Source organism: Equus przewalskii, unplaced genomic scaffold (assembly GCF_037783145.1).
Source record: "Equus przewalskii isolate Varuska unplaced genomic scaffold, EquPr2 ChrUn-9, whole genome shotgun sequence".
In the NCBI taxonomy this organism is placed as follows: Eukaryota; Metazoa; Chordata; class Mammalia; order Perissodactyla; family Equidae; genus Equus; species Equus przewalskii.
The window spans coordinates 488,827-508,765 of NW_027228757.1; the positions used below are offsets into that span (position 1 = coordinate 488,827).

Here is a 19,939-nt window from a genome sequence, read left to right on the forward strand (position 1 = left end):
TTAGTAAGAGGATGGGATAGATGACCTCTAACATTCATTCCATCTCTAAGATTCTACGAATCCAAAAATACATGGGCAATTATTAAAGGAAGTCTTTTCTAAAATATTCCTAAGGTGATTGCCTTTTAATTAATTTGATTTGAGGCCTCACTCCAGGGTTCACTCTAGCCATTACTGGTGTTTGTTAGACTATGATCCCCAAGTCTCTATTACAGTGATTACCATTTTTATTGGCCATTATATAATGAGAATTAGATAGACACAGCCTCTGCCCTCTTAGGATGGCAAATGATGTGCATAGTCATAAAGAGAATCCAGTGAGAGCCAGATACGAAGAGTGAATAAATACAAATGACAGCAAAAAGGTTTATGTGGAAAACAGGTCAAGGTTTCAGGTCTTATAAGAGTGGAGAACAAATACACAAGGCCTTGGAAAACACATCCTAGATAGGTTAAGCCCAGGAGAAGCTAGCCCCTCTGCTCCAATTAACTTCAGCAGGCTTCCTGGAAGAAGAGAGCCTTCTGAAACATACAGATTCTGGCAATCAAACATTTGGTTAGGGGAACCTTTCTCCTAGGCTGCCAGGAAAGAAAAAAAAGCCAAAATAACTGAAGTGGCCATTTCCTCATGTTAATCCTGTTCTCCCGTTCTGTTCCTTCGTGATCTCTCACTACCTTCTTCACTGCGCTGATCTGAGATGGGGAAACCAAGACCTAAAAAAGGGAAATGAGAGGAAGGGGTATTTGTGGACGGTGATGGACGTGGAATGGGGAGAGTCCTTGAGTCCCCAAGTCACTGCTAAACAAACAGCCAGCCTCTCTGCTCCTTCTGGCTGAACTGCGACTTTGGGCAAAGTTACTTCTGCTTTGGACTCACTTAACCTTTAGTCTGGGGATCCCCACTCATGTTACTGACATTAACTCCTCTATCCTCATAACAACCTTGGGTTTATGGGAAAAATAAACCAAAACATAAAACGTTATGAGTTACTTGAGTCCCATGTGGTAAAATGCAAATAATATTTAGTCAAAGTTTATCCTCTTAGAATAGTTTACCTTCACTTTACTGAAGAGGAAACCAAGTCACAAAGAGTGGAAATAAGTCAATTTCATTTACACACCTTCAGTTTTTGACTTCATCAATATAAATAATGTTTTAATGTTATAGTGTTTCTCTTTCTGGAAGTTCTTATCATGGTCATTTTACAGATGGGGAAACTGAGGCACTGAGTGATTGAAATGTATTGCCTCTAACAGGCCTCCTTAAATTGTGCCTCGTTGAGAAGCTCACGAACCCTAATCCTCAGGCAAAATTCTCTTTCCATTAGATTCCTACCCAAGATGGAAATATTAAATCCACTCAAAGTTTGTGAAGTTAGGTGATAACTGCTGTAAAGTTTGAGTTCTTGATACCAAGAAGAGTGTGGGGTCTGGGGTGGTAGCAAGATCCTTGTAATCATGATCCTTGACCTTTACAAAAGGCTTCATAGTTGACGAGCGCTCCATAGCTGCTATTACACTCTGTCCTCATCAAGGACATCAACATCATCCCCCTTTTACAGATGAGGAGGCTGAACTCAGAGACATTTAGAGGCTTGTCAGAGAACACAGTTAGCAAAGGGCAGAACTGGGACTGAAACTCAGGTCTCCTGAATACAAGTTCAGTGAGAACACACTTTGGGGAAAAGAAGCTACCTGATTTTTACCAGGAGACTTAGAGGAGACTGAGGGAGGTGGGAAGAAACCAGTCTCGGCAGCAGCCGGTATGTTAGCAGAGAAGGAAATTATCATCACTAGGCATTTCACACGATGACACAGAACTGTTCTGGGCACTGTGAGGATCTACTGACTGCAGCTCTAAGCTCTGAGGGCCTGCAATCTAAGACAAACACACTATGAACAAATATGTGCATGACATACAGATAGTATCTTCTACAGTAGATCTACCACAGTAATCTCCTACACGAGTAGAAAGGAAAGAATTTATGGAAAGTATGTCACATGCCCGGCCAGGTAAGTTTGGGTATAAGTTTCAGTGCATAAATGAAATGGGAGCAATCAAGAAGAGTGAGCCAGGGAAGGAAGAAACACAGCCACACACACACAGAAACACTAATCCAGGAAGAGTTTTTTGGAAGAAAAGTGAATTTTAGGAGTTCTTTCTTCTGTCTCTTTTTTTAAGAAGCAATAGAGTAGCTGTGTTGCAGCAAGAGCAGAGTTGAGAGTGCGAGATTTAGAACAGAAACTCATCCTAGGCATATGGAACAATTATAAAGATGGGTGAGAAGCAGGACAGAGGGCAGTGTCAGTGGACAAAGAGGGCTTTGAGCAAGTGGAAATTCAAGAAAGATTACAACCTGTCTTGACTCCTAGACTGTGTCTAAGTGTTTCCACCCCCATGCTTTCGGAAAGCTCATGCTCTCCATATTTCAGGAACAAGAAGAATCTCCACGTTGTGAAAGCCTGTCTGCAGCGGATAAAGAAGGCAGCAGTGCTGTGGGGAAGGAGATGGTGGATAGGGACCCTGGGTATGCTGGGCAAGAAGTCCCTAGCCATCCCAATCTCCCCAGATTCCACCACCACAGGAGAGGTTCCCAGTGCAAAACTCATTTATCCGGACCCACTAATTGCTAGGGAATTTCCAGTTTGCTTATCAAACCTGAATTCACCTGTTGAGTTTCAGGCCAGTGAACAGATTCTTAGTGTAAAAACTCAATTGAGCTCTGCCGGCATAAAAACATTACTCAAAATATCAATTCACATTCCAGCCAGGTAGAGAGACCTGTTTCTCTCTGTTAATTGTGTTTACTCAAGTCATCCTTTGTGACCCTAATTAGTCAGAGAAGCAGCAGCAGAGAACCACTAAGAGACTGGGGTGAACAAGAATATGGAGAGTCCCCATACTCTGGTTTCTGGCCCTCTGTACAACACAGGGTCCATGGAGGTGAAGTGCTGCCTCTGACCGCAGTTTGAGCGATGAGCTAAAGGTTAGCAATTTCAGACTTTCAGAGGAAGCTGCTCATTCCTCATCACCCTAGTTTCCGAGTTGACACAATTACTAAGATTTGCATGAGTGGTATGAGAATTTGATTTTTATGATAGTGACTTTTATGACTATTTTTGCCAACATTTGTTCATCTGCCATATTTACAATGTGTCATTCTGTTCTAACCACTCTACATATGTTAACACACTTAATACAACCACATGAATAGATACTATAGGTTATGTTCCTACAGATGAGAAACTGACAGAGAATAACTTAACGAGGTCACATGGCTAGTAAATGAATGCACCAGGACCTGACTACAATTTACATCATTTAGCTAAATCCCAATATTTTAAAGAGTGTTTAACCAAACACCTTATATTTACATATAAGACTGTTCTAGGTACTATGCAGAAGATACAAAGGATACTTAACCGCTCCTACAAGCAAAGAGTTCACGGTATAATTGCAGATATTGGTAGCCTTCTCTATGGCACAAAAGTTTTGGTCATTTTATTCACCTACATAGTATGATTTTCTATCTAGAAAAGACCTCACATCACCAATGCTATTACCCTTTCTTCTTTAAACAGGAAAGGCAACTTTAGGCCCAGAGGGGACCAATTTACTAGTTAATTTATCGACAGCTAGAGAATGGCTAGTAGCAGACCCAAAACTTTTCTAACTACTAGTGACGTTTCCATGTTCTTTGTGGCATTCATGATGTAAAAGTGTTATCAGAACAATGGTAAAAAACGAATTTTACTCCTTTACACCAAATTGTTCTTCAGTTTCCCTTCAATTGTATCTCTCTTCTTCACTTCTGCCTAAACACTTCTAAACACTCGCATTGTTTATTCTAATTTATCTTCCGTTTACTGATCCCTACTCCTCCCTTTGTTCTGCCTCTCGAGTGAAACTAGGCGTGGACACCACTCAGACAGACCGGGCTGGGGATGGAGATAAAGTTGAACTGCTTGAGACCCTCTACCATAAACGACTCTTAAAGATCAAAAACAATACGTGAAACTGCTTGAGCAGGAACAAAAGGTAGAAGAAAACAAAAGGAAAACCTATTTGAATGATTTCGGGAGAAGTCTTGCGAGCTGCTTCGATCTGGACAAATTAAAACTAAACGCAGAGGCACGGGGATCAGCGGGAACGGGTCAAACTCCCTTACACGGAATAAAAGCCCAAGCCACGCGCTCCGGAGAAAGCTTGGCGCTTCTTTTCTAAGCACACGAAAGGGCCCTTTCTTGGAGGGTAGAGAACTCCCTCTGGAGCCTGCGGGTCCTCTCTTCCCATCGAGAGAGCTCGGCTCTCTGGGAGGTCGCAGGGCCATTTGCTGGAGAAACGGGGGCCTCCTCTCGGCGGTCCGGAGGCGGCTTTATCCCGGGGCCTGGCCCCACCCTGTGGGGTCTGCGAGGTCCCCTCCCGCAACAGTTGGGGCTCCCGGGGCCGCGCCCAGCCAGCACCGGGCTGGGGTGGACGTGCGCGACGATGGGACACCCCCTCGCGCCGCGTCACTTTCGGCTTCCAGCCGACCCCCGTGCCGCGGCCGCGCCGCCCACCGCGAGCGTGCGTAACGTGTCCCCGCAGCGTGACGCACGCGCCGCGCCAGGGCGGATGCGCGGGATGCGCGGCGGGAGGAGCGCGCGCCGGGGGCGGGGTGCGGGCGGAAGTCGGCGTCTGCGGAAAGGAGAAAGGAAAGGGAGACGCGGCTGGGTGCGGCGCGGCCGGGAGCGGCGGGAGGGCGCCGCCTCCTCCCCCGCCCTCGCGGCAGAGGATGGAAGTGACGAAAGCAGCCGAGGAGGTCACTTCCTGCTGGGGTGGATGAGGAGGAGCCGGAGACGCCGCGGAGGAGACCGGACCGAAGACGGACCGTGCCGGGGAGAGGTGAGTCCCGGCCTCGCCGCCGGGCCGACCCCACGGGCCTCGGCGGGCACGTCGTCCCTGGGGTCCGGGCAGTTCAGCCGGCCGCGTCCCAACCCGGCCGGGCCTCAGCCAGCGCGGGGGGCGGGGAGGGAGGGGACCCCCATGTCTGAGGGGCGACGGGAATCAGGCAGCGTTCGTGCGGTGGCTGCGCGGAGCCCCGAAGCCGTGGGACGAGGGAGGCCCGGCCGGGTGGCAAGTGGGAAGGAGGGTCCGGGGTCTGCGGAGGCCGGGACCGGGAGCTGCAGCCGGGGATCCTCAGCGCGAGACTCTGCGTGCCTCATTCTGGGGGGAATGGTCGCGATCCAAGGGAGGGCGAGGGGTCTGGGGGCGGGGGTTGCAGAGCTGAGATGAGTGGCTCTACTTGGACAGTGTCCTCGGAGTGAATTTGTGAAGGGCTTGCAGAGGCGTCTCGGGGCTCCCGAGAGGGGGCCGTTTCTGGGGGAAATCATTGAGCTGGGGTGTCAGGAGAGAGCTTCCTGGTCAAGTCATTGGTGCAGCGGGCTTTGGAGCCCAGCGTCGTCGTGGTTGAAGGGCATTCCTGTGGCAGGATAAAGGCCCCGCGATCCGACCGAGCAATCTAGTAGTTAGAGTCCAGGGCAGCTTCCTGGAGCGGTGGGGAAATTAGTGTTTTTCCTCCCTCATTGTCACGGAGTTGGGAGCCGCCGGGAAAGGAAGCTCCTGCCTCAGCTCGGAGGCCTTGTTATTGTGTATCTTGTGTATGTGACTGTGTATCAGCGTGTGTGTTTGTTTTCTCCTGCCTTTGGGGTATTTATCTCATTCTCATTCCCTGGTAGTTTTATAAATTGAAACTTGCTGATCTTAATGTGTATGGTGAGAAAAAAATCTAAAGGATCTGGAGGCATCCCAGGTTAGATGAAATTTCCAAGATTAGGAATTTGTCCCCACCCCACCCTGAGGCCGCTGAGGAACCCACATTCCCTCCAGACCACTGCTAATGTGGGTGCTGAGGACTCTGGGGAGCAGTGAGGGGAGATCTGCCCTCTCCCGCCCACGTCTTTCTGGCAGTTTCCCCCTTCCCTCCTTTTTGCTGAAGGATTGACCGATACCAAGCTGCTTGCTGCTAGGAACAGGAAATTTATTGAGGAACTGTAAATCTGGATGGAATGAATTCAAATCACAGCAAGACTCCCTCCACATATTGAACAGAAGTTTCTCAGAGATACCTGTTTTTCTTTTTCCCCTGTTAAAGGGAGAAAATGTGAAAATTTTTCTCAAAAAAATTTGGGGAATGTGTTTGTGTTTCTTCTATAGAGTAACTGTACATATGGTGTGTTTACTTCCTGTATCCCAGGGTGTTTTTCAAAGAGGAGGGAGTAGTTTCTGACTCGGACAAGTTTTCCTTCTCCCATCTCACATAATTCGGTAAAATAAATCAAAATCAGATGTTCTTTTCTTGAGTGGCAATCAGATGGATTTGGATTTTTTTTTTCCACTCTCCTTTAATCTGGTACATCTGGGTGAACTCAGGCGTGTGTATCTTGGCATCTGGGTCTGTCTAGTAATAGAAGACAAACTGTTTGACTTGTTTGGGCTGCCTTTTTGGACCCGTTTCACTGCACCCTTCTTTACATTTGAAGGGCTGGTCAGGAGAAAGAAAGCAAATATTAAAGACAGTGTTTACACTTTGTGGTTTAAAGTCAGGTGAGAGATAATTATGGCCTTTGAAGCTGATGACCTGAGGACCATCATTTGATGACTTGGGGATTAGCAGTTTGGAGGTGACATGTTAGAAAGAGGGTTACATAAGGAGGGAAAGACAAGGAAAAGGAAGTTTGGGAAAAGGCTGTGCCAGAAAGTCTTGGGAAGGTAATAAATAAATAGCACCTTAAAGTAATTGTTGTGGCTTGTATCTCTCAGCAGGAGGGTGAAAATGAAAGCGGGCTGTAGCATCGTGGAAAAGCCAGAAGGAGGTGGAGGTGAGCAGAAGTTAATTATCTCTGATGGACTTCAGTGGTTCCTTTTCTGTCCACTTGGGCCCTGTTCACAAATGGCAGACCATGGCTGACAGCCTCTTGACTGGGTGGATACTGCCAGGACAGTTGTAGGCTTGTTTCCTCTGGATGTATATTAACGTGTCAGGTCACCACACCTTTATCCCAAGCTTTAGAGTCTCTTTCCTGTTAGAGACACAGTTCCATCCTTGGGGCTAAGGGGTTTTCGCTTGTATTTTCCTAGAACATTAGTTTATCTTTCCAGTTTGTTCCCTTGGACCTTTCGTGCCCTCACAGAAAGTAGGTGTGAGATTTAGCAATGTATGAAAGGGCGAGAGATTAGGACACTTGGGTGCTGCCACCCAACTCTGTGAGCTTTAATAATTGCCGCAAGGAAAGGTAACTTCTCTGTGCTTTCCTCACCTTGATGGGGTTACCCCAGCTCAGTGAAAGGGTGTTTATGGCATGTTTGCACAGCACTCTAGAGATTCTGAGCGATGGAATGTGAAGTCGAGGATACCGGTATGTATGTACCTAGCTCCTGACTACCTTGATCTTGCCCTTTTCACGTCAAAGGGTATCAGTTTCCTGATTGGGCCTATAAAACAGAGTCGTCCCCCGGCTCCCGGCAGATCCAGCTGTGGCACTTCATCCTGGAGCTGCTGCAGAAGGAAGAGTTCCGCCATGTCATCGCCTGGCAGCAGGGAGAGTACGGGGAATTTGTCATCAAGGATCCAGATGAGGTGGCCCGCCTCTGGGGCCGCAGGAAATGCAAGCCACAGATGAATTATGACAAGCTGAGCCGGGCCCTCAGGTAAGGGAAAGGATTCCCAAATCCATGGTGTTAACAGATTGGAAGGAGTCTGAGCGGTTTGGCGAATGTTAGCTAAAAAGGTATCAGGTGATAAGAGACTACACTAAGTGAATAATGTGTGGCTTTAAGTGGGAGTAGAAGAGCTGTTGAATCTGAGTAGCACAGGCACAGGAGGAGAAAAGGCGTATCTTTGGTTGTATGTAGGAGGGAATTCCAGCGTGGTTAGCACTGGATCCTGCCAGCCGATTCTGCTCTGTAGTGGGCGAGAGTTATGGTGAAACGTAGATTGGAGCTCATTTATAATCTCAAAGATTAGTTTAGACTTAGCTGTTGGAAATATATTAGAATTTCTCTTCTTTAGGCTCTCCTGGAAGAAACTAGAAAAAGAATGAAGCAAGCACACAGGAGGGCTCACTGAATGGTTGACCTAGCTGTCTCAGGAGCCATGTCTGTGAGCACAGTTGTCAGTCCATAGATTGCTCCAACGTGTCTAAAGATTGATCCCTATAAGTTTTCCCAGCTTCTCTTTTCCCCTTGTCAGTCTTTACATTTCATAACCCGTCAGCCCTCAAGGGGCCAGAAGGCAGCTTATAACCTGGGCTGCTGAACAGCTGCAAGGCTAAAGCTTCCAGGTATGTTGAAGTTCCCCGGTCTTGCTTCATTCTTAGTGACTGTGAATGTAAAATCTGTGTGGCAGCTTTGCCGCAGCCTCTCACATCCCTTTGAAAGTGAAGCTGACTGCTGTTTTCCAGGTCAGTATAGCATTGTTTGACCTGCCGCCATAAAACAGTTCTACATTCCTCTGTCTCTGCCTTGAGCTTAGGCCTCCAGACTAACCACATCAGGGCTCCCAAGAAACTTGCCTGCCCCCACCTGGGCATGGCAGAAAAGAGAAACTAGGCAGTGACATGTAGTGGAACAGGAAGGAAATGGACTGTAGAATTGAAACTGGAGAGAGAGAGAGAAGAAAGGCTGGGGCTAGGATAGGTGTTCAGAATCTTCAAGTGAGATTGTCTTTGTAAAGGTCTAGCCAAGGTCTAGAACTTAGTTGCAAATTGAATGGGAAAAGTGAGCTGTTAGGTCTCCCAGCCCTAACCTGAGGGCAAGGCTGCAAAAGAATGATAGTGATGTTTGCAAGGAATACTTAGAGCAAGAATTGTTGTCTTAGTGGTATTAAGTGTATCAAAAACTGTCAGTAGCTAGAAGGTAAATTGACATGCAGTCCTCTTTTTACAGATACTATTACAACAAGAGGATCCTTCATAAAACAAAAGGGAAAAGGTTTACTTATAAATTTAACTTCAACAAACTGGTGATGCCCAACTACCCGTTCATCAACATTCGGTCAAGTGGTAAGACGCAAACTTTCTTGGTAGGGAATGAATTTTGAGTTGAGAAAGAATTTTAAAAACCCAAGTCTACGACCTGGCTTGTTTAAGGGGTATTTAGAAACACTATAGTCATGAGATCCCTCGGAGTACCTCCCTGTTCTTCTCAGTTTCCCATACGTCTCACACACGGAGTGACAGGCTCTGCAGCCTCAAGATAGGTTTGTTTGGTTTGTTTATTTGCTTCCCTTTTCTGCATATTATTTGTAACCTCCTAGGTATTGTAACACTATCCTCTTTAGGATTGACGCTCCGTCGGTTTTTGTTGATCTTTAAGTTCACGACTCAGAGTTTTAACACCCTGCCTGGTGGCTCTCTCATAGACGAGAACCTGTTTCTACAAACACTTCCGATTTTCTATGAAACTACCAAGCTCTCCCTTATCAAGTGAATATCATCAAAACCACAGCATCCTTGATCACAGAAGGGGAGGTTCAGATGTTTGCAGTGAAAAGCAGTGTCTTTGATCTGCGCCAACAGCTCCTCAGAGAACAAGACTCTGGGGTTACTTGACCTTCTCTCCTCTTAAGTGCAGCAAGGCTTCCCCTCTAGGCTCTCCGGGTTGCCAGCTTTTCTATCACAGCTCCTCTCAGAGGTTTTAGGTCTGCCTCTCAATGCAGAAGACAAGTCTCTTATAAGGGTTTTTGGTTTTGTGGGTTTTTTTAAGGTGCAGATCGTAACTCCTGCCCAAGAAAATAGATTGTATTTAACTAGTTTCTGACTAGCCATCAATACTGTATCTTTGTGGCATTGTATGTTAAAGCAAAGAAACCTGAAAAATTAGAGCAGGGGTGTGGCTGAGAATGTAATGCTGAGATCCATTGCAGATAGGTAATTACTACACACGACAAGTTAGGGCAGTTTTAGTTTGATGCTGCTATCATTACAGTTTCATCTCTCCTTCTGTAGCCACTCCCTCCTGTCCCTCGGGCATGCATTTAAAAAAAAAAACTGGTATTGGAATGCATCTCTCTAATTACAACCTGTTTTCTTTCCTTGTGCCTGAGGGAGAGGCGTTAGGAAATCAAACCTGTTCTAGCCACTGGAATCTCATTTCCTCTTATTTTTCACTCTTGACCCCTCCCTGTATACATGAAGGAACTGGTACTCCAGATATGCCAGCACTTTTGAAGAATGTGTTGATGTTCCATACCTTCCCCTCAAAAAAGATTTCATTGATCTTGTTCTTCTGTCTTTGACCCATTTTTGTCTGTTGAGAACCCAACAGTCCAGCCACTCAGACAACCTGGAATGGGGCTTCCATCAGCCCTTGGGACTAATACACTTTTCCAGGGCAAGGAAGTCTGGTCCCTCACTCTGAAGATTCTGGTCTAGAGACATAACAGTAGTGGCCTTGTACAACCTATTCTACCTAAAGGCATTTGAACCATCATTGATCCTTAACTAAGCTCAGGATCCTAACCAGAAGTCACAGAGCAAGCAAAACACTGTGCATTTCTTTTAGGCATGCTGTTTGGTTGCTTACATCCTGGGTGGACAACTCCAAACAACTGGAGTCGTTAGTTCATAGAGAACTTTTACCAAGAGAGACTAAGTTGTTTCAGGTTAACTTTTATGATGACAAAGGAAATCTGGTGTTTACTGAACATCTACTTAATGGAGGTACTTTTGCTTAGTGTTTTTGTGAATTATCTCATTCAACTCTCCCAGCCCTGTGAACTATATGTCTCAGTATCCACATTTTACAAATGATAAAATTAAGGATGAGAGAAAAGTCAAAGATTGATCAGGGTGGATTGAATAACAGTTATCTGTTGACCAGTTTCTCAGAAAACAATTCCTAAGAGATTGAGCTATTGTACATTCCTCGCCTGGATTGGGATTCATTCATTTGTTCAACAGATAATGTGTTAAGCCCTAAAGACAAAAAGAAAAGATGAGGCAGTTCTTCCCCTCCAGGAACTCACAATTTAACAGGAGAGAGAAGATATATGACATTTAATACAATGTGGAATGTGATAACACTAAGAAGTGGAGCTATGTGGATTTAGATCCTGGAGGCCAGAGAGAGCATGTGTAGATAGATGGTGGGTTGATACACTTGGGCTGTTTTGATCTGCGTGTTTTTAAACTTAGAGACAATACATGCTGATTGTAACACATCCAAATAATGCAGAAGTTTATGAAGCAAAAAGTGGATGTTCTCTTTTCCCTTCGCCACGGTCCTGCTCACTGTCAGCAGTTCAGGGTAGAGTACTTAACATCTGAATAGTGTTGAGAATACTTCTACCTGCAGTATCTCATTTGTATCATTAAAAGCATCTTATAAAATACATTATTAAATATATTTTTTAATATTTACTTGTACTTGCATAAGAAACATTGGAAAGATACAGGAGATACTAGTAAAAGTGGTTATCTGCCACGGGGTGGGGCCAGGACAGACCAGTTCAGGGATGGTTTTGAGAGCGCTCACACTATCCCTCCCCGCCCCCCCCGGTTTTTTCTATTTATCTTTCTTTTGGAAAGCTTTAAACCAACAGAAAAATTGGGAAAAATAGAACAGTGAACGCCCATATATCCTCTGTCTAGATTTACTAATCATTAACATTGTTGCCACATTTGCTTTCTTTCTATTTATATATACTTTTTAAATCTTTTGAGATTAAGTTGCAGGCATCGTGACACTTCACCCCCGTGTACTTCAGCACGTATCTCCCACGTACAAGGACATTCATCCATAACCACAATAACATCACCACACCCAGGAAGCTTAACGTTGCTCGAATACTCTGATCTAATATATGGTTCATATTCAAATGATAGATGTCTTTTCAAGTTTTGATTTTTGAACCATGATATCTAATAAAAAATTATTTTCACAAATGCCTTCCATTTGCTGTCTACCAGTACCATTCCAAGGATTTTTCAAATATTAACTGTTTTAGTTTTCATAACATGAGGAGTAGTCCCGTTAGTACCCATTTTACAGGTGAGGAAGCTGAGGCACAGGGAGGTAAATTATCCGAAGTCACACAACTAGTAAGTGGTAGGGCCGGGGTTTGAACCTAAGCAAAGACCTTATTATTTCCATTTTACCAGAGTCAAAGATTAGATGGTTACTTAAACTAGACTACAAGGTGGAAGGTGCCAGAACTGAGATTCAAACCCAGATTCTCCAACCTTAATAAGATGTCATGGTCACTCCATGAAGGTGATCTTCTTCTGAAGCAGTATTATTCAAGCTTTTTTAAGCAGCAAACTTATTTTTTCAAACAAAAATCTTAGACTTGCTGTCTCAACATGTAACATATAAAAGTAGGGCTGCTGCAGTTAATCAGAGGTGAGGCGTCCAGATGCTCCCTCCAACATTGCTCCTAGGTTCTGCTTGCTTCGCTCCCTCCAGATGCATTTGGAAAATAATATGTATTCTCTTTCCTTTTGCAGAATTACAGTGTACCTTAGCCTGTGTAAAGACTGAGAAATCCTTCAATTTAAAAAAAATAATAAATTGTTTAGGAGTCAGGACCTCCTCTTCCCACGTTGTGTTTATCTTATTCAGTCCTTTGGAACACACAGAAGTGTTTTGGGTTTTGTTTTTCTTTTGCACATATGTGCTCTTAATACAAAGTCAAAATCCAAAAAAATCAAACAGAGTGGGATTTTACCCTTTGTAGTAGGCTAAAAGAAGAGATACTTCTGGCCTGGGACTCTCTTGACTTTACTCCAGTTATATGCAGGGTCATCCATCTGTTTTCCCTAATTGTGATATTAAATCAGCGGCTTTAGAAAAAAAGTCCTGCAGGACAGTTCTCTGTGGAACATCAGTTTGGGAAATGTTGCTCTGACAGTGTTCCTCAGTCACACGTGCCTAGAAAGCTACAGGCTTGTACATACCGGCCAACGCCGGAGTCATATCTAAGAACAACTCTGTTATACCAAGAATAGAAGAAAGCAACTGATTGGGAGCAATTCCTAACCACACCATGTCTTGTGCACCTCTTTTGTTTCTTCTCCTAGATCACCATACTTTCACTTATTTGGGTTTTTCTTATTTTTTTCTTCTCCCTTTTTTCTTTCTTACTTATGTCTGCCTCAGAGTACAAAGAGCCCTTCTGACATCATCAATGATAGAAGCCATTGCTACCTTCCAGGAACCCAAAGGGTCCCTGAGGCCTCAGATGGCATACCTTTCTTAGGCCCTGTTTATCAGAAAGACCCTCTTGGGAAGTTGAGAACTTAGGAGCCTTTGACATTGGCATGTTCAGTATGGTGTTAGTTTCTGCTTAGAGCTTCAAATTTTAGCAGGCAACCTTGGGAGAGGGAGTGGTAGGTCCTGGATTTTCTCCCAGCCTTGAAAAGCATTGAAAGCAGGATGGGAATGGAGATCATCATGTAAAATTTGTTAGAGAAATATAGATTTGGAGAAATTAAAGAACATTTGAATCTCTGTAAAGTAGTGATGGTATATATATCAGAGATTATAAAAAAATACATCATAAGGGGCTGACCCAGTGGCCTAGTGGTTAAGTTAGCATGCTTCACTTCGGTGGCCCATGGTTCACATGTTCAGACCCCAGGCATGGACCTTTACACCACTCATCAGGCCGTGCTGTGGCAGTGTCCCACATACAAATTAGAGGAAGATTGGCAACTGATGTTAGCTCAGGGCCAATCTTCCTCACCAAAACAAACAAACAAAATCATAAAAACTTAGCTTAATGAACATATGACCTTTTTTTTTTATCGGTTTTTGTTCTTAAAATATGGTCTTGTTCATGTCCATATTTGCGAGGTGCAGAGTCTTTGGGCTTTTAATGCATTGTTTTACATACGTGTCATTTCCAGTTTTGTTTGGTTTTTGCTGTGGTTAGTTTGCTTTCTTTATAGATATGGCCAAAATTATGGAAATACGAAAAGACTAGTTGCAAGCCTGAGAATTAAAACAGGTGATATATTCACAGTATTCAGAGTTGCAAAAGAAAAGGCTCTTGTACCCATTCATTCATTCATTCATTCATCTAAGTTGCTGAGCACCTACTAATTGTTGAACCCTGAACTGCTGGAAGTCTAGTTGTGACCAACAGGAGTTTATGTTTGAGAATACAGATAAATAAGTAAATGATGTTTCAGGTAGTACCAAGTGCTGTGAAGACAGAGTTAAGAAGCTAGAGAAAGATGGCAACTGAATCGAGTAGAGGAAGCTGAGCAGCAGCCCGAGAAAGACAGGGAGCTGAGGAATTCAGTCCAGCTCGTGGTGTTTCCTGTGGCTCCTAAACATCTTGTACTTATTTAGCATAAGCAAACATGCTCATCACGACTGGCCAGACCTCTAAAGTGGCCTTTTGTCTTTTCCACCATCACAGGTGTGGTTCCCCAGAGCGCGCCACCAGTGCCAACAGCTTCTTCCCGGTTCCATTTCCCACCTCTGGACACCCATTCTCCAACTAGTGATGTGCAGCCAGGGCGGTTCTCTGCTAGCTCGCTAACCACTTCTGGCCAGGAGTCGAGTAATGGCCCTGATAGAAAGGTGGAGCTTTCGGAGCTGGAGGATGGCTCAGCCGCTGACTGGCGCCGGGGCGTGGATCTCATGTCCTCCCGGAATGCTGTTGTTGGAGGGGGGATTGGCCATCAGAAACGCAAGCCTGACATAATGCTTCCTCTGTTCACTAGGCCAGGGATGTATCCTGACCCGCACAGTCCCTTCGCTGTCTCTCCAATCCCTAGCCGTGGAGGTGTCCTTAATGTTCCCATTTCACCAGCCCTCTCCCTGACGCCCACCATCTTCTCCTATAGCCCGTCACCAGGCCTGAGCCCCTTCACCAGCAGCAGTTGCTTTTCCTTCAACCCTGAGGAAATGAAACACTACCTGCATTCTCAAGCGTGTTCTGTGTTCAACTACCATCTGAGTCCCCGGACATTTCCCCGTTACCCAGGGCTCATGGTTCCGCCACTGCAGTGCCAAATGCATCCTGAGGAGTCAACCCAGTTTTCTATCAAGCTGCAGCCCCCGCCAGTTGGGCGAAAGAACCGGGAGAGGGTAGAGAGCAGCGAGGAGTCGGCACCTGTCACTGCTCCCACCATGGCTCCTGTCCCCCCGAGAATTAAGGTGGAGCCAGCCTCTGAAAAGGATCCTGAGAGTCTCAGGCAGTCGGCACGAGAGAAGCAGGAACGCCCTCAAGAAGAGGGCACTGTGCCAAGCAGGACCATAGAAGAGGAAAAAAGCCCCATCTTTGCCCGCCCAGCTGCACGGTCCTCTTGGCCCTCTGTACCCAGCACCCCAAGTGAAGAATCCCTCGAGATGACTGAAGACAGTGAGGACAGGCCTGGCAAAGAGCCCAGTGCCCCTGAGAAGAAAGAAGATGCCCTGATGCCCCCCAAGCTTCGGTTGAAGCGGCGCTGGAATGATGACCCTGAAGCCCGAGAGCTGAGTAAGAATGGCAAGTTCCTCTGGAATGGGTCAGGACCCCGGGGCTTGGCAACGGCAGCTGCTGATGCTTAGAACTGGAAGTGGATTGGGAGCTGTTTATACTATAATCAAATACATGTATTTATGTAGCAAGATTTCAGGGTCGGGGGAGGGGGGAGGGAATTAGACTGGTTTGATCATTCTAGGGGCATAGACTTGTATTTTTATGTTTTGGGGATGGGATGGGGTATCTTCTGTTGTAAATTAGGTGGGATGTGAACACACTTTTTTTTCCTGGTGAGTAGGACATGGGAAGGGTATTGAACTGAAAGGAGAAAGAGCCTCTGTCCTGTTGAGGCTCACACTTTCTGACAAACCCCTAAAGGGCCAACCTGCCGTTGGTCCCGTGATAGTTCAGGTTCCAGACTTCTTTCCTTTCTATTGTATTTATATATGGAAAGCCATTGATGAATTTATTTTGCTCTCAGAGATAACATAAAAGGGAAAAAGGCGTGGTTGGGAGGTTGAGCAATGAGAGACCATTTCTATTAAGTATTTTGCCTGAAATGTTTCTAATTATTTCAGGGGAGGAATAAGATAATCTTGGTCTTACTGGGGCAGAGGGATGTTCAGATGTTGCTCTTTTTCTTTTTTCCTTTGTTGTTGTTGTTTGGCATTTTTTCTTTTCCTTTTTGAAAAAATGTTTTCAGGAAACGTGAAACATACTGCCAGTTAGAGTGGGGCTGGGAAGGCCCAGGCCCGGAGCCTCCACTGCGTGGTTGAGACAGGAAGCCCTGCTGTGAATTTCTTGGACTTTTCACCTACTTCACCTATTAAGAAGCCATGAGGAGTTGTAACCTCCTGCTCAGGGAAGAAAGAAGAGGGCAGGAGGAAGTAACCCAATGCCTTTAAAAACAAAAACACAAAAATGATCTTCATTTTTTTCTTTTCCATCATGGGTTTGGGGAGCCAAACCAAAGTGTGACTGTGGGCAAGTTCCCTGAGAGGCATGACAGCGTTGAAGATGTCTTTCCGTTGTGTCTGGTTCTCTTATCATTTTCTTAAGTAAAGCCTTAACAATGAACGTACATAGTGATACGGGTCTGTCAACATAAACCTGTAAAAGGACATGGACGACTTTTCAGATAATCTGGGAATGTCAAAATATGGTTAAATTTCAAGTTGGTCTTTAGTTGTCTCCTCTTGTTATTGGGATGGGTAGCAAAAAGGATTATGGGAATTAATGATGAGAGCAGATGATGCCTGGAAACACAGAAGGTAGCTGGGGGTACTGGTGGATGTTGCTGAGACTGAGGAAGAGGTGGGCAGGAGACAGGAGGGCTGGATGCCCAAGGCCTGGTGTGAGTGAAGGGGCTGCTGTCCCTCCTGTTGTCGTGTTGCCCTTCTTGCCATGCCCATCTCCCTAGATTGTTCTCATTCTCATGATCAAGTGACTATCCCACACGAGACCCCAGTTTACAGATGGTGAGGAATTGTTTCTTTGTGGGAAATTCCCTTCCGTCACTTTCAGAGGAACAGGAAAGTATTGATCTTACATGAAGCAAAAGGGGCCTGGACGCGGGGCAGAGAGGAAGAATCCACAGCCAACTGTCTGTGTTGTGCGCACAGGTCACTACCTAGTGTACGGAAATACCCAACTGTGGCTCACACCCACCGGGCAGCAGAGAGAACTCCACCTCTGATAGGGGCAAGAAGTGGGCACAGGGATGCTGTCTAGGAATTGGAGGAATTCCTAACTCCACCTTAGCCTAAGCGAGCTCTTTGTACTAAGAAGCATTTGAGGGTTGACTTTTAATGGTGGGGTGGGAATTCTTTTTTAACTGGAGTCCGTGCATGAGGGGCCCGGGAAAGGTTAGAGCAGGTGAGTGACTTAGTAGGTGGCTTGGTATGACTGGAGTCCGTCCTGCTGTTTTTGGCAAACGTCCTCCTCCTTGTTTGATTCGTATTCCATGAGTGATTTGTCTTCCCCTGGGAAAGGGTTTGGGAGAGTGGTCCCTAACGACTCAAGCTTTGGTCAGGCTGCCTTTGGTTGGTTGTGTTTTCATCAGTTTCTTTCTCTGCACCTCGACTTACCTCGACTCAGAAAGCAAGCCCGGGCAGGTGGAGGAGGGATCTCTGCTTGGCATTGCCCGATCTAACCAGGGAAGCTGGCGGGCCGCCCTCTCTGTCCATGGGAGGGGAGGGCCGGCAGGTGTCAGTATGAACTCAGGAATAGAAACACGAGGCCTTTAAAATAAGAGGGAGAGAAATCCATGATGCATACCTGTAACCCCTAGAACCCAAGTGCCAGAATTAATTCCTAGATGCTGCTTCTGTTTGAACAAAAAGTCACTGCTTTTACACTTGAAATAACACACTCAAGAAAATGTTCAACTCCATGAAAAATTTTTTGGCTTTAAGAAATTGTTTGGTGTTTAACTGTTTCCTTTGATTGCCATTCCACCAGTAAATTGTTGGTTGATTTGCACTGCACACTGGGGTTGGGGGTGGGGGAGGGTCCTTAAACAGAGCGAACTTGGGCTTGCTCAGGAAGTGGGCTGGGAACGTGGAGGTCATTGCCATTTCCTGGGGTAATGGGTGGGAGGTAGTTTTTCTCCCCCCAGTCCACTCCTGGCAGTGCCTGCCACCAACCTGGCACAAAGCCAGGCCCTTCTCAGAGCATCTCATCACTGTCCAACAGCAGGTGGAAAAGGGGGACAAAACCAGACCTATTTTCTCTCCCCCATTTTTTCCAAATTTTGGTGTGCCAAATGTTTAAACTTTGCAAATGTAAATCTTGAAATTTCATGAATTAATCAAGAACTTATTTGTGCAGTTTGCTTTTTTGACCGTAGAAAAGAAAGTAGTAGAGATCTCTTAAGGGCATCCAGCCTTGCGGAGCTCTTTGTCTTTAAGAACGGATAGGAGTGAAATAAGATTCACCAAGTCCCTTCACCCCTAGTTTTCAGGCTGCACTGCGTTAAACCCAACTCTCTAACAAATATAGGCAATTATTGCACCCTAGTCCTCCATGGGCCAAGAAACTTCCAGAAGCATTAAAAAACAAAAGTTGAAGTATATCACTTCTCACCAAGCGGGTAGAGTCAGTTAGCTGTTTGTCCCTTGTTTTTTATTTATTCCATAATTATGTTCGTGCTTTTTGTTTTGTAAACAGTAATGGAACACATTTTGATTTTGTTTAAAAGACAAAGAACTTTAATCGAATCTTTCAAGAACTGTTCATTTTTCATTTCTTTTTGGGGGGGAAAAAGTTGCCAGTTAATTTGTTTTGAAATATTCAGGCATTCTTCAAGTTACAAAATTGTGATGCAGGGATTTGTGAGTGAGACATTCACGTGTGAAAGATGACTTCACTTGTTAGCCGCTTAAGCAGAATAAAGTGTGTATATGTACATAAAATGTAAGTAATCTTAACTCCATTGTGCAGTGCCTTTTAGATGTTCCGCTTTCTATAAAGTCTTCAAATTTTTGCATATATATTATATATATATGATGTAATGTTATAGAAATATATGTATAATATACATATTTTTTCCAGGGGTATCTGATAGCTCTGTATTTTGTTATGGAAGTTGAAAGAAAAAAGTATTTTACCTCAGAAATTAAATAAAAAAAATACTTTTAAGTAAGTCTACAGAGTGTTGGTTTTATTGTTGATACACTGGGCGAGGATGGTCATGCCAGAGAATTTGCAGAGTCCGTGCTGGCTCACCCCGCCCCGCTTTTTGTTCCTCTTGCACAGGTACCAACAAGTGAGGAGGTGAGTCTCTTAATGGTTTTGGAGAGTGTCAGTTTCCTTGAGTCAATGGCTGTGGCTAGGTGAGGACAACTGAAGCCAGGGACGCAAGTTAGTGGGGAAATTTCTTCCTCAGGATTATTCTGAGGATTCATTAAGAGTACATGGCAAAGCCAGACATAATAGGCCACACTTTGTGTGATTCTCTGTGTATGAAGTGTCCAGTTTAGGCAAATCCATAAAGACAGAACATCGATTAGTGGTTGCCCTGGAGAGTGACTGCTAATGAGTTGCATTTTTGGGGGGGAGTGATAAAAATGTCCTGGAATTAGGTAGTGGTGATAGTTGTACAACAATTTGAATATAATAACCACTGAATTACAATCACTCTAAAAGGATGAAAGGTATGTAAATCATATCTCCACAAAGGTGGTTTTGGTGGTGGTGGTGGTTTTTTAAGTACATGGCAAACCAGTATTAGGGAAACAGTGTTACCCATTGGAGGACAAGAATCCAGAGGGACCAGAGGGAAATCTTGGCATGTGGAACATCATCACATAACACCCCCGAGGAAAAATGGTGACAGACTAAGTAATTTCATTTTGCCCTTGAGAGAGAGGCAAAGCGATCTTCTCAAGGTCCCAGCATCTGTAGAGTCACAGCCAGGTGTTAATTGACTTGTGTTGAGAGTCCGGTGCATTCCGGAAGGCTGGAGTTGCTGAGGAGTGAGGCTG

General features: G+C 45.0%; 1 protein-coding gene across 2 annotated transcripts; it reads left to right on the forward strand.

The window, feature by feature from the left end:
* The first annotated feature begins 4,598 nt into the window (after positions 1 to 4,598).
* Positions 4,599 to 19,098, forward strand: ETV3 (ETS variant transcription factor 3). Of its 2 annotated transcripts, none has more exons than XM_008541258.2 (5): positions 4,599 to 4,885; positions 6,803 to 6,861; positions 7,453 to 7,690; positions 8,927 to 9,042; positions 14,406 to 19,098. In XM_008541258.2, exons 2-5 carry the CDS (start codon positions 6,816 to 6,818, stop codon positions 15,539 to 15,541), a joined length of 1,536 nt encoding a protein of 511 aa, XP_008539480.1. In that variant the 5' UTR covers positions 4,599 to 4,885; positions 6,803 to 6,815; the 3' UTR covers positions 15,542 to 19,098. The 2 variants fall into 2 exon arrangements, with proteins under 2 accessions (XP_008539480.1, XP_008539481.1); XM_008541259.2 differs by having other exon boundaries at positions 4,667 to 4,885; positions 6,806 to 6,861.
* Positions 19,099 to 19,939: the final 841 nt, after the last annotated feature.